This window comes from Oryctolagus cuniculus, chromosome 16, assembly GCF_964237555.1.
Source record: "Oryctolagus cuniculus chromosome 16, mOryCun1.1, whole genome shotgun sequence".
In the NCBI taxonomy this organism is placed as follows: Eukaryota; Metazoa; Chordata; class Mammalia; order Lagomorpha; family Leporidae; genus Oryctolagus; species Oryctolagus cuniculus.
The window spans coordinates 68533189-68557565 of record NC_091447.1 but is presented as its reverse complement, the minus strand read 5'-3'; the positions used below and the strand labels follow the sequence as shown (position 1 = coordinate 68557565).

The 24377-nt window shown below is 41.8% G+C and overlaps 1 protein-coding gene across 1 annotated transcript; it reads right to left on the bottom strand.

Moving 5' to 3' along the window:
* Nucleotides 1–4026: 4026 nt before the first annotated feature.
* Nucleotides 4027–5116, bottom strand: LOC138845730 (olfactory receptor 7E178-like). The gene has a single exon (XM_070059232.1). It carries the CDS (start codon nucleotides 5081–5083, stop codon nucleotides 4193–4195), a length of 891 nt encoding a protein of 296 aa, XP_069915333.1. The 5' UTR covers nucleotides 5084–5116; the 3' UTR covers nucleotides 4027–4192.
* Between the last annotated feature and the right edge of the window lie 19261 nt (nucleotides 5117–24377).

Genomic DNA, 24377 nt, shown 5'->3' with positions numbered 1-24377 from the left:
AGCAATCAGGGAAATGCAAATCAAAACCACAATGAGGTTTCACCTCACCCTGGTTAGAATGGCTCACATACAGAAATCTACCAACAACAGATGCTGGCGAGGATGTGGGGAAAAAGGGACACTAACCTACTGTTGGTGGGAATGCAAACTGGTCAAGCCACTATGGAAGTCAGTCTGGAGATTCCTCAGAAACCTGAATATAACCCTACCGTTCGACCCAGCCATCCCACTCCTTGGGATTTACCCAAAGGAATTTAAATTGGCAAACAAAAAAGCGGTCTGCACATTAAGGTTTATTGCAGCACAATTCACAATAGCCAAGACCTGGAACCAACCTAAATGCCCATCAATGGTAGACTGGATAAAGAAATTATGGGATATGTACTCTTTAGAATACTATACTGCAGTAAGAAACAACGAAATCCAGTCATTTGCAACAAAATGGAGGAATCTGGAACACATCATGCTGAGTGAAATAAGCCAGTCCCACAGGGACAAATACCATATGTTCTCCCTGATCAGTGACAACTGACTGAACACCAAAAAGGAAAACTGTTGAAGTGAAATGAACACTATGAGAAATGGTGACTTGATCAACATAGCCCTGACTGTTAATGAACAACTTAATGCATTATCCCTCTTAGTAGTTTTTTTAATCTGTTCTACTTAACATGACTGGTTTAATTCTGTAATTAATACACAGTTATTCTTAAGTGTTGAAATTTAACTGAAATGTGATCCCTGTTAAACATAAGAGTGGGGATAAGAGAGGGAAGAGATGTACAATTTGGGACATGCTCAAGCTGACTTGCCCCAAATGGTAGAGTTAGAAACATACCAGGGGACTCCAATTTAATCCCATCAAGGTGGCATGTACCAGTGCCATCTCACTATTCCAAGTGATCAATTTCAGTTCACAATTGATCATAATGAAAGGGCTAAGAGTCAAAGGGAGCACATAAACCAGTCTAGTGCCTGCTAATAATAACCGATAGAATAAATAAAGGGGAGAGTGATCCAACATGGGAAGGAGATACTCAGCAGACTCATAGAATGGCGGATGTCCTAAACAGCACTCTGGCCTCAGAATCTGCCCTAAAGGCATTCCGATCTGGCTGAAAAGACCATGAGAGTATTTCAGGCATGGAAAGCCAAGACACTCTGGCAAAAAAAAAAAAAAAAAAAAAAAACCTAAATGAAAGATCTCTGTGAGTGAGATCCCAGTGGAAAGAACAGGTCTTCAAAGAAGGAGGTACCTTTCTCTGAAGGGAGGAGAGAACCTTCACTTTGACTATGACCTTGTCTAAACAAGATAAGAGTCGGAGAACTCAAGGGGCTTCCATAGCCTTGGAAACTCATAACTGGTGCATAGGGAGATTACTGATGCCATAAACTGGAGTGTCAATTTGTAAAGTCAACAACAGGAGTCACTGTGCACTTACTCCTCATGTAGGATCTCTGTCCTTAATGTGCTGTACATTGAGGCTTAATGCTATAACGAGTACTCAAACAGTATATTTCACTTTGTGTTTCTATGGGGGTGCAAACTGTTGAAATCTTTACTTAATGTATACTAAACTGATCTTCTGTTAAAAAAAAGAAGAAATTAGCAATTCCCAACTTGACTCTCACTGGGATTAAACATGACAATAGGTCTGATCTGATTTCATCATCATTTAAAAAATCATCTATTATTTTTCACTTTATGTTTCTGTGTGGGAGCAAACTGTTGAAATCTTTACTTAATGTATGCTAAACTGATCTTCTGTATATAAAGAGAATTGAAAATGAATCCTCATGTGAATGGAAGGGGAGAGGGAATGGGAAAGGGGAGGGTCGCGGGTGGGAGGGACGTTATGGGGGGGAAGCCATTGCAATCCATAAGCCGTACTTTGGAAATTTATATTCATTAAATAAACGTTTAAAAAAATACTAAAAAAAAATTTAGTATCCTGCCACTTTATAAACTCTTTTATGAGTTCCAATAGTCTCTTAGTGAGTCTTTTGTTCCCTATATATAGAACCATGTCATCTGCACATAGGTATAGTTTGACTTCCTCCTTCCCAATTGGCATCCCTGTGATTTCTTTTTCTTGGCTAATGGCTCTGGTTGAAACTTTATTGAATAGCAGTGGTGAGAATGGGCATCCTTATCTGTTTCCAGATCATAGTTGGAATGCTTCCAACTTTTCCCCATTCAATAAAATGCTGGCTGCGGATTTGTCATATATTGCCTTAATTCTGTTGAGGAGTGTTCTTCCATACACAATTTGCTTAAGGTTTCCATCATGAAAGGGTGTTGTATTTTATCAAATGCTATCTCTGCATCTATTGGGATCATCGTATGGCTTTTGTTCTTCAGTTTGTTAATGTGACATATATCACATTTATTCCTTTTTGAATATTTTTTTTTTTTGACAGGCAGAGTGGACAGTGAGAGAGAGAGACAGAGAGAGAAAGGTCTTCCTTTGCCGTTGGTTCACCCTCCAATGGCCGCCGCTGCAGCCGGCGCACCGCGCTGATCCTGGCAGGAGCCAGGAGCCAGGTGCTTTTCCTGGTCTCCCATGGGGTGCAGGGCCCAAGCACCTGGGCCATCCTCCACTGCACTCCCTGGCCATAGCAGAGAGCTGGCCTGGAAGAGGGGCAACCGGGACAGAATCCAGCGCCCCAACCGGGACTAGAACCCGGTGTGCTGGCGCCGCAAGGTGGAGGATTAGCCTATTGAGCCACGGCGCCGGCTTTCCTTTTTGAATATTGATCCACCCTGCATACCAGGGATAAATCCCACTTGATCTGGGTGAATGTTCTTTCTGATGTGTTGTTGGATTCATTTAGTTAGTATTTTGTTGAGGACTTTTGCATCTACATCCCTCAAGGGTATTGATCGATAATTCTTTGTTGTATCTTTTTCTGGTTTAAGAATTAAGGTGATGTTGGCCTCATAGAAGAAGTTTGGGACGATTCCCTCCCTTTCAACTGCTTTGAATATCTTGAATAGATTTGGGATTAATTCCTCATTAAATATCTGATAGAATTCAGCAGTGAAGCCATTTGGTCCTGGGCTTTTATTTATTGGAAGTATCTTATGGGATAACACAAGCAGACAAGTATATGTATTGTGGGAGATCTACAGAAAGGAGAGAGAGAGTGCAAGTGCACCAGTTTGAAGAGATAATGACTGAAATTGGAAACTTCCCAAATTTGAAGAAAGAAGTGGACATACACATTTAAGCTCCATGAACCCCAATTATAACACATTCAACACAAATTATAACTAAACTGTAAAAATAACAAAGAGAAAATCATGGAAATAGCAAGGGAAACATGACTCATCACATAAAATCAAGTTACTAATGAACTGTCAGCAAATTTTTCAACTTATCCTGGGTGCTTGGAAATTTCCATACTCAGACCACACATCAGTTCAAGACATCAGAACCTCTGGTAGTGAAATCCAGGCAACAGAATTGTTAAAGTTCCTTAGAGGGTTTCATAAAAAGGAGCAGTGATATGCATCCTCACGGATAACGAGGTCAAATAAGTTACAAGGATAAGAATGGAAATGTGAGTGGAAAGTACATTAAAATTATGGAACAGATATCAATTCTTTTTTTATTTTTTTTATAAAGGTCTTCCTTTTTGCCTTTGGTTCACCCTCCAATGGCCACTGCAGCTGGCGTGCTGCAGCCGGTGCACTGCACTGTCCAAAGGCAGGAGCCAGGTGCTTCTCCTGGTCCTTCATGGGGTGCAGGACCCAAGCACCTAGGCCATCCTCCACTGCACTCCCAGGCCACAGCAGAGAGCTGGCCTGGAAGAGGGGCAACCGGGACAGACTCTGGCGACCCAACTGGGACTACAACCCAGTGTGCCGGCGCCGCAAGGCAGAGGATTAACCTGTTGAGCGGCGGGGCCAGCCCAGATATCAATTTTAAATAACAAAAAAGCAAAGTATATTTTCTTTTTCCAGGATACCTGGATTGTCCATAACGAACTACAGAAGGCTCCATAGGTACAATATGAGTCAGGTATGCAAGGGTAAAGATATAATGCTTCCATAAAGAAAGAGCAAAACAGGAAATCTCAGTTACAAAAGAAGATGCATGAAAGCCATGAGAGCCTCAAGTGTGATGTGATGAACCAGGTGAGATATTAGGGTCTGGATGCTGAGTTTTGCTGCCTTCCAATCTGTGCTCTAAATAGCTTGCTGACTGAGAAGTCTCCACATGGCCCTCTTGATGTCCCTGTTCCTCAGGCTGTAGATAAAGGGGTTGAGCATGGGGATGACCACAGTGTACATCACTGAGGCCACTGCACACTTCCTGGAAGAAAATGAGGCTGCTGAACTGAGATACACCCCAAGGGATGTTCCATAAAATAAACATACAACAGTCACGTGAGAGCCACAGGTGGAGAAGGCTTTGTACTTCCCACCAGCTGATGGGACTCTCAGAACGGAGGAAATGATTTTGTAGTAAGAGTAGAGAATCCCTGAGATAGGGAGAAAACCATATATGATGCCAACAAAATATATGGCTATGTCATGAGTGAAAGTGTCAGAGAAAGCAAGAGTGAGAAGCTGGGAAGGTTCACAGAAGAAATTAGAAATGTCAACATCTTTGAAGCAGGTAGCTCTTAATAGCATCAAATTCTGCAGCAGGGATTCCAAAAGGCTGGCCACAACTGACACTGAAACCAAGAAGCCACAGCGGCAGGGGTTCATGATGACCTGGTAATACAGTGGATGACAAATGGCAACAAACCGGTCATAGGCCATCACAGTCAGAAGCAAATCACCCATGCACCCAAAGATAATAAAGAGAGACATCTGTGTCAGGCAGCCCACATAGGAGATGACTGTGCTGTGAGTGTGGATGTCCACAATCATCTTGGGAATCGTGGTGGAAGTGAAACCCACATCAGCCAAGGACAGGTTGCAGAGGAAGAAATACATGGGGGTCTGGAGATGGGAGTCTGAGCTGATGGCCAGGGCGATTAGCAGGTTCCCGAGCAGCGTGATCAGGTACATGGACAGGAACAGCACAAAGAGGAGAAGCTGCAAGGCTGGATCTTCTGAGAAGCCCATGAGATGAAATTCTGAGACTTGTGTGAGATTTTGTGTTTCAAAACAACCTGGACTCCTTTTGGAAAGGAAAGTAGGATTGGTAAAAGGAAACAGATAAACAGGCACCCAGCACTCTTTATGTCTTCAAGTCAAGTTTGTATGGGTATAGCATGAGGGTAACGCTAGTGTTCACAGAATAAGTTGAATTCAAAGAAAAGGGTTTTCTTGTTGTAATACAGTTGTGAAATTCATGCATTTTTTGCATGATACAAATTTTCCAGTAGCTTCTGGAACTCCACTTTCATATTCACACTCGGTAACCAAATTCTGTCATCTTTCTCAATGGTGACAAACTCAGTCTTCTGAGAGATCTTTTATGATTGGTGTCTGAGCTACCTCTCTCTATGTAAAAGCCTTAAAGAGTCTCACAAATTTTAGAAAGCCAAGAACATTAGAACTAACGAGTCTATGTTCAGAGTCTAATGCAATCTAGTATTTATGACAAATAGTCTAATTAAAGGAAATTTAAAAACAGTTAAATACGCCTTTTTTATTTTAAGACAATGGAACAAATTCCTTTCAGTCACAATTTTTATAAGTCATCTATAAAGCTACAAATGTATTGTCTGAACCCCAAACTAACATTGATTGTTCACAACCAGGAAATACTGTTGTGTGTCTGTTGTCTTCCAGGGATCTACCCATTCCTGGCTTTTCTGACTCCCCTCCTTCGTGGATGTATGTGCTCACTCTAATATTGTTTAACTCATTTGCTTAGAGAGAAAGAATACTTTCATCCACTGCTTCACTCCACAGATGCCTGTGATGGCTGTGGCTGGAACAAGGTAGAAATTGTGAGTTCTTAATCCTATCTCAATCCAGGTCTCCCCTGGGTAGAGACTCAACCATCTGACCACTGCCTGCCAGGATCTGTATTCACAGGAAGCAAGAGTCAGGAACCAGGGCCAGTAATCAACCCTAAGTACTGTGTGGGAGCTGGCACCTTAACCACTATGCTATTTACACTCACTCCTTTTTGCCTCTTAGTGCCATTTAATATATAACTCCAGTCCTTAGCTTTGGTGGACTTCAAATTTTCATAAAAGTCATTGTCTAATACACATAGTCATGTGAAATCAATGACCACCATTGGAACAATAGTGTATTCTGGACCTGTCAATGATTAGAAACAGTGAACTATTAAGAACTATTTGAATTTTTAAAATTTTCTACAGGTTTCTTTGTATGGTCCCCTGAGAATCTTAATAAATGCCTGATATATGAGAGCTTTTTACTTTGAACATTTTTAAATTTTTTCTTATGTGTCACTTAATGGCCTGGCAATACTGCTTCGTTGTTTTTCTGATCATAAACCATTTGAGCTGAGTGATATCAGGAAAGCTCCAAAGACAGCTCTGAGTCCCAGACTTCCTATGCATAATTCAAGGATTTTTATGTCACCACTTCCTGGTACATGAATTTTTCCAACTTCAGCTGCCTAAAGGCAATGTTAGTTTATTATTTTGCTAGGTTATACTGTCATTGAATGGTGAAAAAATGTGAAACAGAATTCCAGAAAACAATGTAAAGATACTCAATAGTTACCACCTCTGTAAAATAGCAATAATAATTATCTCCCTTGTAGAGCTGTTGTAAGAAAAGTTTTTAAAATATGTTATTAAATTTCTGTTATTTTATTTGAAAGGCAGAGAGATCTGGAGTAAAAATGATAGAGAGACTGATCTTCCATCCTCTGGTTCATTCCCCAAATCCCTACAACAGCTGGGGCTGTGCCAGGCCAAAGCCAGGAATAAGGAACCCCATCCATGTCTCCCACACAAGTAGCAGGAACCAAAGTACTTGGACCATCATCTGCTGCCTCCCAGGCATATTAGCAAGAGGCTGAATTGGAAGAAGAGTAAGCCAAGTCTGGAACCGGGCAATGTAATATGGATGAAGCAGCTTAACCTACTTTATCACAATGCCTGCCCCTCTGAGTCAGCAGTAATTTCTGCATCCCTAAATAGTTTTCTCTAAAACTTACCTGCAAAGTGCTTGAAGCTCATCTGAGTAGAATTCTATACCTCTTGCCCATGAAATGTACAAGTATACATTGATGTTTGGGTTTAAGTCTCTCTGTGAAGTGCTCATGTCTCCTTCATATACTTTGATTGTTTCCTGTCCTTACCTGAGAGAGGAACATCATTTCATTTGTCTATTTATTCTGACAATCTTTCAAAAATTCTTGTCTCCATATCACACAAATGAGAATAGCTATAAGATATGTGCATGGAATAGAGTTGTTTGAGTTGCAATATTCAGTGCACAGGCAATTTTACTATTAATCATTTACATCTGCTGCCCCAATAAAACAATTGTAATCAACTTACATCCTCTTATTAAGATATACCATTGAATATATATCCCTGGGTTATATCTAGTCATAATCCCCCCATGATTACTCACTGAGATGTTTCATCTTGTAGACAGAATAATATTTCCATTTGACTCCAGTGAAGGAGACAGTGCTCTGAGAAGGGGTGAGGAAATCAATGTTTCCATCCCAGATCATTCACCCACTACAGGCACAATGCGTGTGAATCTCTGCACCCCTGTGTGCTTGTATTGTCTACTGGATACAGGAAGAAGAACACACACATCTATGACAGGCGTAGCATCTAAGGAAGTTTAGAACCAAAATATTTGGTCACTGTGACATTTTAAAACACAGAATTTGGGGCTGGCACTGTGACAGAGTAGACTAAGCCTCTGCCTGTGGTGCCAACATCCCATTTGGGCACTGGTTCAAGTCCCAGCTGATCCTCTTCTGATTCAGCTCTCTGTTCTGGCCTGGAAAGGCAGTAGAAGGTGACCAAGCACTTGGGTCCCTGTGTCCATATGGGAGGCTCCTGGATTTTTGGATTGGCCCAGCTCTAGCCATTGTGACAGTGCACCAGCAGATGGTAGACCTTTTTCTGTCACTCCCTCTCTGTCGGTAACTCCACCTCTGAAATAAATATTTTTTAAAAATACAAAATACACAATTCTCTCATTATGGAGATAGCAAGTTTGTCAGTGTATACCATTGTCCAAGGCATGGGAAGCTACAAGGATATCCAGCTCAAAAATGAGTCTCACCCACACAAAATGTTTGCCCCTTCTCTAGGTTTTTTTATTCTATATAAAACAACCTCTGCCTTGATTTTTGAATAACTATAAGCAATAGTAATGCTGCAGATGCTACTGAGGAGATTATTGGACCCATGTTACTGAGTATGGCCAGCTATTGTGAGCCAAGTAAGGTCTATTCATTATTTAACATTTTTTTGATGCCTCCTCTGTGCCAAGCAACAGATTAGTGTCTGAGGAATCTGAAATGAAAGACAGTTCTTCAGCAAATACACAGCAAATATGTTTGTGAGGGTATGTCTATGCTCTAAAATGATTTTGGATGATTGGGATGTATCTATTATCAGTTCAAAAATTACCCAGTGAAGTGCTATCAATGAGGCATCATCTCAGATGACAACGCAGATTCTCAGGGTACTGACAACCTGCCCTACATCAAAGAAATCATCAGTGGAGCAGGCAGGAGTCAAAATGACATTGAAAGTCTCTGGATCCAATTTATCAAAGACCCCCATTTTCTCCCAACCATCAGGGAGTGTTAGAGCACCAGAGATCCAAACCACAGGTTATACAAGTTCCTTTAAAATCGTTCCCAGTTTTGGCAGTAGAAACGGAACCCAAGACCCCAATCTTGTCTCTCTTTGAGATCAAATGAGGTGATTACAAGAGTTGGGGAGAAAATGGATGACTGAAGTGTGGGGTGGGGTGGAGAGAGAGAGACTCTGATCCCATGTCTGCTCTCTCTGTGAGCTCAGTCACCTTGTCCCACTGCTGCCTGCTGTGATTTACCAAGAAACCCCAAAGACAGAGCACGGTGAGCAGGGCTGTCAGCCTGGAGTGACAGGAAAGAGAGATGAATGGATGGGTTGTCAGGGGGGAGACTGGAAATGCTCGTGTCTGCAGTCAGACAACCTGACTCGGTTGTGGTTTCACCCATTTCTACATCACAGCCTGGTACAAGTTGCAAAAAACATTGTGCTCCTCTCCTCTTCTGTAAAACAAAAGTAGCATCTGCAACATAATGTGGGGGAGTACATAGATGAGAAGAAGCAGGTTGAATAGGACATAGAATTCAGAGCCTGGCTCATAGGAAGCCCTCAGTAAGTTTGGAGACTTTATGGTTACTGCATCCTCCTCCTCACCTTCATGATTACGTGTGAGTGCTCGGAAATTCAGAGACTCATTTGCTCCTATCATGAAGAAGAATCTAGTGAGAAGAATCAGTGTGGAAGGAAAGAAAAATGCTCAATAAGTTGAGACCCTTGAGAACCAAGAACGTGAACTTCACAATTATCTAAGCTGGAACTTTGCCCACTGGTTCCTTCCCATCCATCTACTCCAATTGTTCTGTTTGTCCCAAAGATGTGGAGATCAAGGCTGATATTCCCACCTCCTTCCACTGTGTCCCTCAGCACTCACTGAAGCATGGCAGAAAGAGCTGGGTCCACTGTTTGCTTCTTGCCTGGTATGCGGAAAAGCCTCAGGTTCTGTACTCAGGGGTGGGAGGAAGACAGACAGGTTGGGTCTCCTGACACCCAGATGTTCAAGAGGACTGGACATGAGTAGAGAGCCACTGCGTTTGTCTGGCAAGTCAAGTTCTGAAGTCACTGGCTCATTATTTGCACTTGAGGGACAGGGGAGGGGGCACAAGGCACAGAGCTCCTAATTGGCCCATAGGTCCATGTCACCCTCGTCTCCGAGGACTTTCTGATATCATTGGAAGAGGAAAAGGAGAAAAGCAAGTGTACCCAGAACCTGTTCACAGAGAGCTCACCCATCGGTGCTCCTTGCTGCCGACTTCCAAGTTGTAGGATCTTTACATCGAATTCAGTTTCTGGTTTACATTTTCACACCTCAATGTGTGATTGTTTCATCTGTCCAAATATTATATAAATTATAAAAGTAGGATAATTGGGTTTTCTGTGCCAAGAATCTGATGCCTTTACCATTTTCTTAGTTTCTAAACACAAATTCCTACTTTTATTTCCTAAGCCGTTGCTTGGATTGATATTTCATGTCTGGGGACCTCTGGGCCTTTTACCAGTTTGATTTAGTCTTCATTTCTGAGTTGTGTCTCTTATGGAAGTAAATTGATATATTACAAAACTGTTCATAATCACATATTTACTTGTTATTTTATACTTAAATAATATAGGAGCAGCAGGAAGAACAGATACTTCAAAATGTTTGTTTCAAAAATTGAAACTAATGTTCATAATATCTGTCTTCCATAAAATTTTTGAGAGACCCCATGTATATAAAATATCTTCAGTTATTCTTGAGGTGTAGCAAATGGTTGTGTAAATGGGATGACTAGCCCTATAAAGAGAAAATGTTAAAGAAAATCAGAATTCTCACTACGGTTTAGGAAGTCCCTCTAAGAACCTAGATTATACACCTCATGCTTTGGGGCTGAGACTTTTTATATTGATCCTGGTCAATCTGGTTAGCCCAACCACATTGCTGGTCCTACACTCAAGGAGACAAGGTTCCCAACATTCCCTCCTGCATCCTCTGTGTCCCAGAGGACTCATGGGACTGGGCTCCCTTGCTGAGGGGCATGACTGGGGGGGTGAAGGTCCACTACCCCATAATGCCCAGTGAGCAATGAGGGCTGTGGCTTTCTCTTCAAGACTGTCAGGAAAACAGCCAGGCCTGGGCCTCCTAATGCATGTGAGTCTTGGAGAAAGACATACACATACTATTTTACTGGCTTGGGACCAACATTCTTTTTAATATCTAACTATTCTTTTAGTAATTATTAATATTTAAGTGGCAGAGAGAGACAAAGAGATACAAAGAACTTCCATCTATTGTTCACTCCCCAAATGCTCACAACAGCTGGTTATGGCTCTGGCTTAAGCCTGGATCTAAAAACTCAACCCAATTCCCCACATGGGTGGCAGGAACCCCATTGCTTAAGCTCTCAACTGCTACCCTGCAGTGTGTGCATTAGTAGGAAGTGGGAATTCAAACTGGGGCTGTGACTATATCCCACACACTCTGCTCAAGGATGCAGGCCTCTCACTGGGCTCCCTTGCTGTGGGGCATGACTGGGGAGTGAGGGTCCATTTCCCTTACATGTCCATTGGGCAATGCGGGCTGAGGCTCTCTCCTCAGGACTGCTAGGAACACAGCCAGGACTCGGCCTCCTCTTACAGGTGACTCGGAGGAGAGACACTGGTACAATTTTTACTAGACTGGAAACAATACTCTTATTTAAAATTTGTTTCATTTTAATAGTAAAAAGAGACAAGGACAGAGAGGGAGAGAATTTCCATTGACTGATTCACTCCCCAAAAGTCCATAAGAGCCAGTGCTAAGGCAGGCAAACCCAGGAATTCCCATGTAGGTGGCAGAGACAGAAATACCTGAGCCATTGTCTGCTTCACCTCAGGGTGCATATTAGCAAGAAGTAGACAATGGAAGCAGAGTCAGGGCTCAAATCCAGGCACTCAATTACAGGATGCCTGCATCCCAAGTGGCATCTTAACTGCTGTGCAAAATGCCTTCTCCTGGGACCAGCATCTTAAAGACTGAATATAGATTGATATCTTTCTCATAAGTTCTTTTTTTATTTTTATTGCTTTTAAAAATTAAGGTATACACATTTCATATATACAGATTTAGGAACATAGTGATACTTCCTAGCCTGCCCTCATTCCCACCCACACTCCCACCCTTCCTCTTCATCTTCTCCTAATCCTTCTCTTAATTCTTATAATGATATACTTTCAGTTTATTTTATATTCATAAGATTATATGTTCAACAAATAATAAGAAAAAAACCTGTTCCTTAACAGTAAATACAAGGGCTGTAAACAATCATTGAAGCTCAAAATGTCAATTTCTTTCCTATACATTACATTTTTGGTATTCTATTACCACAGATCATAGAAAATACATATATTTGTCTTTTTGGGACTAGCTTATTTCACTAAGTATAGTGGCTTCAAGTTGTATCCATTTTGTTGCAAATGATAGAATTTCATTCTCTATTAAAGCTGAATAGTACTCCATAGTGGATATTTACCATAATTTCTTTGTCCAGTCATCAGTTGATGGACATCTGGTTGATTCGCTATCTTATTGTGAATTGAGCTGCAATAAACATAGGGTACAGATAACTTTCATATGCTGATTTCATTTCATTTGGGTAAATTCCCAGCAGTGGGACTGCTAGGCCATAAGGCAAATCTGTTTTCAGCTTTCCGAGGTATCTGCATACTGACTGTCACATGGCTGTACTAGTTTACGTTCTCAGCAACAGATTAGGGTACCTTCTCCCCTACATCCTCACCAGCACTTACTGTTTGTTGATTTCTGTATGAGAGCTATTCTAACAGAGCTGAGGTAAGGCCTCACTGTGGTTTTGATTTGCAATTCCCTGATGGCTAGTGATCCTGAACATTTTATTTCATGTGTCTGTTGGCCATTTGAGTTTCCTCTCTTGAAAAATGCCTATTCAAGTTCTTTGACCACTTCTCAACTGGATTGCTTTGTTGTTGAGGTTCTTGAGCTCTGTGTAGATTCTGGGTATTAATCCTTCATCAGTTGCATAGTTTGCAAATATTGTCTTCCATTCTATAAGTTGCTTCTTCACTTTGTTGTTTCTTCTGCAGTGGAGAAGCTTCTCAGCTTGATGTAATCCCATTTGTATATTTGGCTGTGATTGCCCGTGCTGTTCTTGAGCACTTTAGAGACTAACGAGTACTCTTGATGTTTTGTAAACACCACAAGGTTGTACATATATTCCTCTTCTTCCCAGCATGTTACACAACCCATAAACCATCTGCTCTCAGCCAAATGTTCCTACAGAAGAACTACCATATGGACAGATGTTTCTCTGTATTGTGCAGTTACACAGTGTCTATCATACTGCTCCATGGTGTATCCATGATTATATAGTCCAAAGGAGTAACCAGGGTTTCCCTTCTTCCCACACAATTTATGATGTCACAGACAGTGTTAGCCATTCTGTGTCCAAAAGAAACACATGTTCCCACTGGCTTCTGGTGTTTGCTCATCAAATAAGTGCTCATTTCCCATCAAAATGTATTTTCTTTAGATATTTTTCATATGTGTTATCAGCTCATTATGTCTTCAATGTAATATACTTTGGGCCACAGTGATATCAAGAAGGTGATGGCATAGGAAGCTCCAGGTCCTCACTTCCCCCATTGACGCAGGACTTAGCAACATATATGGACCCAATTGCCATTGTGAGAATGCCACAAACACATTAAGAGATTGTATCATCCAGGTGAGTGCAAAGCCAAGGAGAACTGTGTCAAAATGGATAAGAACATTTATTGCATTGGCCCACCAAGATCCTCCAATTCCCCAAAACAGCTAGGCAGAAGGAGAAAATATCCAAATACTACAGTCTGTCTTGGAAGGGGCAGAGAATGTGGAGTGTTCTGTTCTCGGGCTGCCTGAGGAACTGGTTGATACTCTGGCTGACTTGGGCACTAAAGTGCCCAGATCGCTAGATCCCCACAGAGACCCCCAGAGAGTCAATCACACCAAAATGCAAAAGCAAGGTTTATTCGGGAGTACAAGCCGCAGCCAGGACCCCATCCAACCTACCAGCACAACAGAGGCAGGATGGAGGTCCCAGCCTTTGTTTTAGGAGTGCTTTTAAAGGAAAAAACCACAGGGTTACATCAGCAGGGCCTTACATTACGGGGGCTTTTGGTGATTGGGCGGGGCTTTTCTGGGTTGTTCTTAGTGGAAGGGGGGCTCCATTTGGCTTGGCTTCAAGGAGTTACTTTATTTAGCAATATCTACTGAGCTGTCCTTGGTCTACTGAACTGCCCTTTGTTAAGCTTTGGTATCTCCGGAATGCCTGCTTTTACAAGGACTCGGGTCTGCTACAGGAAACAGAGGCTGCTTTTTATTGTTTTAAAATGGAGTCACTTTGGCTCTTCAGGCACTAATGGTAGTTACAATGTTATGTGGGTACAAGTTCAAGAGCCACTGAGAATAATAGAAGGCCCCTAGTTACATACCTTAGAGAAATTACTGTACCACAGACACCAGCTAAAGGAAGAGATGATAAGCCCTTGAGAATTATGGCAGACCTCTTTAAAGGAAAAGTACAACACTAGCCCAGAGAAGATGCCTCCCCCAAAAAGATTTGAGGGTCCCCCAGAATCTCTGAAAAATCTAGTGGCAAAGGCCTCTCCGTGCATAAAGCCAATCCTAAGGACTAGGAGAACCTGATTTTTTAAATACTCAAATCTCAGCAGAGAACACAGTAATGCATACAACAGGGAAATACAGCCCAGTCAAAGGACACCTTTACATCTACAGAAATAAATTAGAAAACCTTCCTAAAAGATATGGAGTTATTGGATCTTCTGACAACAAAATCAAAAAAAAAATCCTCTTTAAAATGGTCAAAAGCTGAGGCCAGTGCTGTGGTGCAGTGGGTTAAAGCCCTAGCCTGAAGCACTAGCATCCCATATGGGTGCCAGTTCTAATCCTGGCTGCTCCTCTTCCAATCTAGCTCCCTGCTATGGCCTGGGAAAGAAGGAGAAGATGGCCCAAATCCCTGGCTTCCCTGCACCCATGTGGGAGACCAGGAAGAAGTTCCTGGCTCCTGGATTCAGATCGGCATGGCTCCAGCCATTGCGGCCATCTGGGGAGTGAACCAGTGGGTGGAAGACCTCTCTCTCTTTCTCTACCTCTCTCTCTAACTCTGTCTTTCAAATAAATAAAATAAATCTTTAAAAAATAAATAACATAAAAACTAGTCAAAAACTAAAAGATGACACAGATAGACAGCTTAAAGCCAACAGGAAAACATGAATCAAATGAAAATAAAAATAAAGACACAGGGCCAGTACTGTGGCATAGTAGACTAAGCCTCTGCCTGCAGTGCCAGCATCCAATATGGGTGCCAGTTGGTGTCCCAGCTGCTCCTCATCTGATCCATCTCTTTGCTATGGCCTAGGAAAGGAGTAGAAGATGGTTCAAGTGACCCCTGCAGCTAAGTGGGAGACCTGAAAGGAGCTCCTGGCTCCTGGCTTCAGATTGGCCCAGTTCTGGCCATTGCAGCCATTTGGGGAGTGAACCATTGGAAGGAAGACTTCTCTTTCTGTCTTGTCCTCTAACTCTACCTCTCAAATAAATACATAAAATCTTAAAAAAAAAGAATGAAAGACACTTAACAAAGACAGAAACAGAAATAGTGCAGATAAAGAATAACCAAACTAGAACATTAGATAGAGTGGTCAACAGCAGACTTTTCAAGTAGAAGAAAGAATCAGTAAACTATTTTACTTTTCAAGTAATTTTTTTTGTCTTGGCTTGCCATGCCTGAAATGTTCTCATGGGCTTTTTAGCCAGATCCGAATGTCTTAAGGGCTGGTTCTGAGGCCAGAGTGCTGTTTAGGGCATTTGTCATTCTATGAGTCTGCTATAATTCTATCTACTGTTATTAGCAGACACTTGGTCTTATTTATATGATACCTTTGACACTTATTCCTATCTGTATCATCAGTTTTGCACTTAAGATAATCACTTTAACTAGTAAGGTAGCATTAGTACCACTCAGCTTTGTAGGATTTGAAGTCCCATGGCAAGTTTATAGCTTTACCTTTAGGGATAAGTCTGTGGGAACATGTGCTGAACTGTACATCTCCTCCCTCTATTATATCCACTATTACTTTTTCTGGGATCAATTTTCAGTTGGATTTAAACACCTCTGAACAATTCTGTATTAGTAAAGAGTTCAACCAATGGTATTAAGTAGAAAAAGAAAATAGTAAAAAGAAAATAAAATAATAAGCTGTTCCTCAACAGTCAGCAAAAGGTCTCATAGTGTTAATTTCACTTGTACAGGTGTCCTTTTAGGTGCTCAGTTAGTTGTCACAGATCATGGAGAACATATGATACTTGTCCTTTGAGGACTGGCTTATTTCACTAAATATGATGTTTTCCAGATTCATCCATTTTGTTGCAAATGACTTGATTTCATTTTTTTCTTGCTGTGTAGTATTCCATAGAGTACATATCCCATAAGAAATTTTTTTAACTTTTATTTAATGAATATAAATTTCCAAAGTACAGCTTACGGATTACAATGGCTTCCCCCCAAAAAAACTTTCCTCCCACCTATAACCCTCCCCTTTCCTGCTCCCTCTCCCCTTCCATTCACATCAAGATTCATTTTCAATTCTCTTTATATACAGAAGATCAGTTTAGTTTACATTAAGTAAAGATTTCAATAGTTTGCACCCACATAGAAACACAAAGTGTAAAATACTGTTTGAGTACTAGTTATACCAGTGAATCAGAATGTACAGCACATTAAGGACAGAGATCCTACATGAGAAGTAAGTGCACAGTGACTCCTGTTTTGACTTTACAAATTGACACTCCTGTTTATGGCATCAGTAATCACCCTAGGCTCTAGTCATGAGTCGCCAAGGCTATGGAAGCCTTTTGAGTTCACTGACTCTGATCATATTTAGACAAGGTCATAGTCAGAGTAGAAGTTCTCTCCTTCCTACAGACAAAGCTACCTCCTTCTTTGATGACCTGTTCTTTCCACTGGGATCTCACTCATGGAGATCTTTCACTTAGGTCATTTTTTTTTCCCCCAGAGTGTCTTGCCTTTCCTTGCCTGAAATACTCTCATGGGTTTTTCAGCCGGATCCGCATGCCTTAAGGGCTGATTCTGAGGCCAGAGTGTTGTTTAGGACATCTGCCATTCTATGGGTCTGCTGTGTATCTCACTTCCCATGTTGGATCGTTCTCTCCCTTTTCTATTCTATCAGTTAGTATTTGCAGACACTAGTCTTGTTTATGTGCTCCCTTTGGCTCTTAGTCCTATCATTATGATCAATTGTGAACAGAAATGTCACTTGGACTAGTGAGATGGCATTGGTACATGCCACCTTGATGGGATTGAATTGGAATCCCATGGTATGTTTCTAACTCTACCGTTTGGGGCAAGTCAGCTTGAGCATGTCCCAAATTGCACATCTCATTGCAGCCATTTGAGGAGTGAACCATTGGAAGGAAGACCTCTCTTTCTGTCTCTTCCTCTAACTCTAACTCTCAAATAAATACATAAAATCTTTAAAAAAAAGAATGAAAGACACTTAACAAAGACAGAAACAGAAATAGTGCAGATGAAGAATAACCAAACTAGAACATTAGATAGAGTGGTCAACAGCAGACTTTTCAAGTAGAAGAAAGAATCAGTAAACTATTTTACTTTTCAAGTAATTTACTTAGTAAGTTATATCATTCTTTTTTAACACTGTGTTTCAAAATAGGTTTAACAGTGGAGGATGGCCCAGGTCCTTGGGCCCCTGCACCCACATGGGAGACCTGGAGGAAGCTCCTGGCTCCTGGCTTTGGATTGGCACAACTCTGGCCATTGCGGCCATCTGGGGAGTGAACCAGTGGATGGAAGACCTCTCTCTCTCTCTCTGCCTCTCCTCTCTCTGTGTAACTCTGACTTTCAAATAAAATAAATAACATAAAAAAATAGCTTTAAAATTACAAAAATAAAAATGTGAGGTAGTAAAAGAGGCTCCAAGTACCCCTCACCCTGTAACCCCTATTACCTCTCATATTAACATCCTCATTACAATTAATGAACCATACCAAGATTCCCCTATTTTTTAATCCAAAAACCTTTTATTCTCTCCATCTTCATAGCCTCTAGTAATCAACATTCTGTATTCCTATTGAATTGGGTTTTTTTTTTCACATGAAATTTTCAAGTAAAAGGAATACAAAGTAAGAATGAAGAGAAGTATAGCAGAGAACCAATTTGAAGAAATAATGACTGCAAATTAAAACTTCCCAAATTTGAAGAAGGAACTGGACATACACATTCAAGAAGCTCATTAAACTGCAATTATAATAAAGCCAAAAGACTACCACAAAAAATTATAATGAAACTATCCAAAGTCAAAAAAAGGTGAAAATCTGAAAGCAGTGACTAAAAAGTGACATTACATAAAATGAAGCTGCTTAAAAACCAACAACAGAGTTTTTTTATCAGCATAGTTTTCAGCACATACCTACAGTGCTTTAAAAATTCTTAACTCAGTCTTAACACCAGTTCAAGAAATGAGAATCTCTGGTGGTGAGACACAGGCCTGGATTTGTTAAAGCTCCCTGGGTGATTCCCTAAAGATGAGCAGCAATGTGCATCCCCACAGACACTAGCCCAGATAAAGAAAATAGATAAAAACTGTGTATGGAAAGCACATATGAATTATGGTATAGAGGCAAGCATTAAGGATACAAAAAATTGTTTATCCAAGATACCTGGATTATTAATTACATACTGAAGAAGGCTCCATAATATAAAAAAACTCAGGCATGAACTGGTTAAGATGTGCAATAGTCATATAATATTCTCCATTAAAGAAAGACACAAGCAAGCAATAGCCAAACAGGAAATGTAGAGAAGAATGAAAGCCACAGGAGTATCAAACCAGAGAGAGGTGAGATCTTGTGCCTAGATGTCTAGGTTTTTTTAAGATTTGTTTATTTATTTATTTGAAAGAGTTAAACAGAGAAAGGAGAGGCAGAGAGAGAGAGGGAGACAGAGAGAGAGATCTTCCATCCTATGGTTAACTTCCCATTGGCTGCAATGGCCAGATCTGTGCTGATCCAAAGAGAGGAGCCAGGAGTTTCTTCCAGGCCTCCCATGTGGGTGCAGGGACCCAAGGACTTGGACCATCTTCTGCTTTCTCAGGCCGTAGCAGAGAGCTCGATCGGAAGAGGAGCAGCTAGGTCTCGAACTGGCACCCATATGAGGTGCCAATGCTTCAGGCCAGGGCATTAACCCGCTGTGCCACAGCACCAGTCCCTAGATGTCTAGTTTTGCTGCCTTGTCCAAACTCCCATCCAAGGTAGGGCACAGGGACTGAAATTAGACTGTTTTATTGAGGAGCCTCTGCATAGTGCTCTCGATGTCCCTGCTCCTCAGACTGTGGGAGTGACCACACTGTACACGACTGAGGCCACTGCACACTGCCAGAGAGAAAGTGAGAAAACTGAAATCAGATACACCCCAAGGCCTGGTCCATAAAGCCAGGAAACAACCAACAGGTGAGGGTCACAGCTGGAGAAGACTTTGGACTTCCCACCTGGTGATGGGACTCTCAGAATGTAGGAAACACGTTCATAGGAACAGTAAAGGATCCCTGAGGGGAAAAAAACCTACATGATGCCAGCAAAATAAACAAATGGGTGATGGTGTCAAGGCAAGTGAGGTTGAGAAGGTGAGAAGGGTCACAGAGAAAATAGAAATTTCAACATCCTTGAAGCAGGTAACTTGCAAGACCATCAAGCTGTGCAGCATGGAATCAAAAAGGCTGGCCACAACCGACACTGAAACTAAGAAGCCACAGCGTTGGGGGTTCATGATGACCTGGTAAGGCAATGGGTGACCGATGGTGACAAACTGGTCATAGGTCATGACAGTCAAAATCAAATCATCCGTGCAACCTTAGATGATGAAGAAAGACATCTGTGTCAGGCCGCCCACACAGGAGTTGACTGTGCTGTGAGTGTGAACATCCACAATCATCTTAGGAACTGTGGAGGAGCTGAAACCCACATTAGCCAAGAAGAGGCTACAAAGGAAGAAGTACATGGGGGTGTGCAGGTGGGAGTCTGAGCTGATGGCCAGGATGATGAGCAGGTTCCCAAGCACTGTGATCAGGTACATAGATAGGAACAGCAAAAGACACTGAGGGGCTGCAAGTCTCAATCCTCTGTGAAGCCCATGAGATGGAAATCTGAGACATGTGTGAGATTTTGTTTTCCAATGTAACCCATACTCCTTCTGGAAAAGAAAACAGTGTTGGTAAAATGACGCAGATGAACAGTCACATAGCACTTGTATATATTTTCATTTCAGCTGGTCATGGGTATAACACAAAGATAACTCGTATGTGTGTGGAATAAATGAAATGAAAATTTTTTCTTGGTGCAGTGTGATTTTGAAATTCCTATTTTGATTCATGATATGTATCTTCCACAAAGTTTTTTAATTAATTTATTTATTTGAAAGAGTTACACAGAGAGGAGAGGCGAAAGAGAGAGAGAGAGAGAGAGAGAGAGAGAGAGAGAAAGGGGTCTTCAATCCTATGGTTCACTCCCCAATTGGCCACAACAGCCAGAGCTGTGCTGATCTGAAGCCAGGAGCCAGCGGCTTCGTCCTAGTCTTCCATCAGGTACAGGGGCTCAAAGACTGGGACCATCTTCTACTGCTTTCCCAGGCCATAGCAGAAAGCTGGATTGGAAGTGGAGCAGCTGGGTCTTGAACCAGCGTCCATATGGGATGCCAGTGCTTCAGGCCAGGGCATTAACCTCCTGCACCACAGTGCCAGCCCCATTTTAAAACAGATTTTATTTTATTTTATTTTATTTTACTTTATGTATACTAAACTGATCTTCTGTAAAAAAAAAAAAAAAAAGAAGAAGAAGAAATTATCAATTACAACTTGACTCTCACTGGCATTAAACATGACAATAGGTCTGATCTGATTTCATCATCATTTAAAAAATCATCTATTATTTTTCACTTTATGTTTCTGTGTGGGAGCAAACTTGAAATCTTTATTTAATGTATGCTAAACTGATCTTCTGTATATAAAGAGAATCAAAAATGAATCTTGATGTGAATGGAAGGGGAGAGGGAGTGGGAGAGGGGAGAGTTGCGGGTGGGAGGGACGTTATGGGGGGGAAGCCATTGTAATCCATAAGCCGTACTTTGGAAATTTATATTCATTAAATAAAAGTTAAAAAAAGGCTGGCGCCGCGGCTCAACAGGCTAATCCTCCGCCTTGCGGCGCCGGCACACCGGGTTCTAGTCCCGGTCGGGGCGCCGGATTCTGTCCCGGTTGCCCCTCTTCCAGGCCAGCTCTCTGCTGTGGCCAGGGAGTGCAGTGGAGGATGGCCCAGGTGCTTGGGCCCTGCACCCCATGGGAGACCAGGAAAAGCACCTGGCTCCTGGCTCCTGCCATCGGATCAGCGCGGTGCGCCGGCCGCAGCGCGCCGGCCGCGGCGGCCATTGGAGGGTGAACCAACGGCAAAAGGAAGACCTTTCTCTCTGTCTCTCTCTCTCTCACTGTCCACTCTGCCTGTAAAAAAAAAAAATAATAATAATAAAAAAAAAAGTTAAAAAAAAAACAGATTTTATTTGTTTGAGAGGTACAATCACAGACACAGAGGGAGAGACAGAGAGAAAGATCTTTTATCCTCTGGTTTACTCCCCAAATGGCCGTAGCAGCCAGAGCTGAGCTGATCTGAAGCCAGGAGCCAAGAGCTTCTTCCAGATCTCCCATGAGGGTAGCAGGGGCCCAAGCACTTGGGTCATCCTCCACTGCTTTTCCAGGACATAGGCAGAGAGCTAGATCAGAAGTGGAGCAGTCAAGACACTAACCAGCGCCCACATAGGATGCCAGCTCTACAGGTGGAGGCTTAACCTACTACACAATAGCACCTGCCCCCACAAAGTTTTTGAAGACCTCCTCATATTTACACTTTGGACTATTCAATGTCTGTCACCTCTCTCAGTGATTTCAAACTCAGTCGTCTTAGGGATCGTCCATGATTGGCTTCTGTGTTATTCAGCTCCTTTTATACTCAACCTGCTTCAGAGAAACTCAACTGAACAATGTTAGGCAACCAAGAACATTAGGAACTGACAAATATATGAACATAAAGGAAATTAGCAGCAAAATGCCTTAATTTTCTAAACAATGGTGCATATTCCCTTGATTCAGAATGTTTATAAATATTCTATAAGAGCTGCCAGTTCTTTGTCTAAACACTAAATTGAAGTGGATGGTTCACAATTAGGAAATGTTTGTGTCCGTTGTCATCCAAGAGTTCATTTGTACTTGTTTTTTTCTGTTCTGTGCTGTGTAGATGTAAGTGCTCATTCAGATATTGTTTATCTGCTTTTTTGAGGGGCAGAGACAGGGCCTGAGAAAACTCTCATCCACTGGTTCATTCCCCCCAAAGCTGCAGTGTCTGTGGCTGGTCCAAGACAGATCTAGGACTTGGAACTCAATGCAGATTTATTTCCCACATGTGTGGCAGCAACCCAGTTATTTTGCCCATCCCTGCTACGTTCCATTGTATGCATTAGCAGGAAGCTGCAGTCAATAATCAGAGCCAGGAATCAAACCTCAGTACTCCACAGTGGGGGAGATGGACATCTTCACCGCCAAGCTATGGGCCAAATCCTGTTTGTCCTATACAATCATTCAATATGTAACTCCTCACCTTGTCTTTGGTGGGTTTCACATTTTGATAAACAGTATCTTAGCTGCAAACACATAGTCATGAAATCAACACCTATAAATATAGCATTACTATGTTCTGCATTTGTCAATGATTGGAAATAAGGCACTTTGAAGTTAACATTATTCTCCCAAGATGGGTTCCTGTTTTCAGTTCCTAAGCCCTTGCTTGGGTTGGTATTTTATGGATTGGAGATTTATGGGCATTTTAAATAGATTTGTTTTTCATTTTAATAGATTTATTTATTTACTTAGGAAGGAAGAGTGACAAAGAGAGGAAGAGACAAAGAGCGATTGATCTTCCATCCATTGGTTCACCCCCAAAATGGCCACAGTGGTTGGGTATGGACCAAGCCAGAGCCAGGAGCCAGGAGCTTCTTAAGTATCCAAGTTTTTGGGCCATCTTCTGCTACTTCTCCAGGTGCCTTAGCTGGCTCAGAAATGGAGCAGCTGGAACTCAGAGTCTCACATGTGGGATGCTGGTGTCACAGGCAGCAGTTTAACCCACTGTGCTACAATGTCAGTCCCACTTATCTATATTTTAATCTTTTAAATGAGTCTTCTTCTAAATTGTGTCTTTATTGAATTATTTTGATGTATTGTAAGACTATTTATTATTACATATTTATTTAGCACCTTATGATTAGTTACTTAGGAACAGCTGAAAGAAAGCCAAGGAATAATTTTTAAAAGTTTGTAGGAAATAGAATTGAAAGAAAAGATCAAAATAGGTATTTCTTTGTTTTTTTGAAGGACCCCATACATGTAAACATATCTGCATTTAACCTTGTGATGCAGTAAATAGTTATGTAAACATGATGAGTTACTCTTAAAAGCAGCACTATAAAAGGAAAGCAGAATTTTCACTGAGTTCAGAATTCTACCCAAGAACCAAGCTTTTATGATTTGGATCTTTGCACTGACACTTTTCTTTTGGGACTAGTCAGTCTAATTATTGCAAATACTCTGCTAGTCTTGTGCATAAGGAAACCATGCTTCCAATAGTCCGTCTTGCAAGCTCTCTTACAGAACTCACAGTATGGGCTCCCTTGCTGTGGGGCATGAGTAGAGAGTGAGGGTCCATTTCCCATTCCTGCCCAGTGAGCATAGAGGGCTGAGGCTCTCTCCTCGGGACTGTTGGATGACGTGCAGCCCTGCCTGCTCTAACACACATGATTCTGGAAGGAGAACACACAGGTACAGTCTTCTGTGTGCTGAGACTAGTAGTCTTTTGATTTATTTGTATTCACTTGAAATGCAGAGAGATGAGACAAACAGGGAAAGATTGCTGGATCACTGCCCAAATGCCCACAACAAATGTTCCCAGCAATTTCTTTTTTCTGCTTACCAAGGCAGTACCCATTTCACTCCATAATGCATTTTCTTTGGATTTTTAATGAGTGTTGTCAGCTCATTAAGATTGAAAAATATGCATTTGGTCACAGTGATATCAGTGACATACAGAATAGGAAGCCAAGATCTTCATTTCCCACATGATGGCAAGACTTAATATACAGGGACAAAATGCCTGTGTCTGGTCTCTAACAAACCAGCTAAGAGACTGCATCACCCTAGGTGTGCACAAAACCAGCAAGAGCTGCGTCCAAGTTTGTAAGAGAGCTCGCTGCATGTGTACAACCAGGCCCTCCCTGCCCCAGAGGCAGTATGGCAGAGAGAAAATCCTCAACTCCTAACATCTCTCTTGGAAGAGAAAGAGCAGGTGGAGTGTTCAAAGTTCTGTCTTCTCAGAAATGCCTGAGGAAGGAGTTGATACCTGGCCTGACTTGGGCACTTTTGGTAATGACAGTGCTACATGGGAAACAGTGAACAAGGAAGGGCACCTAGGAACAACCCCCAGAGGAATTGCAGTGCCACAGGCAGACACCAAGTGGAGG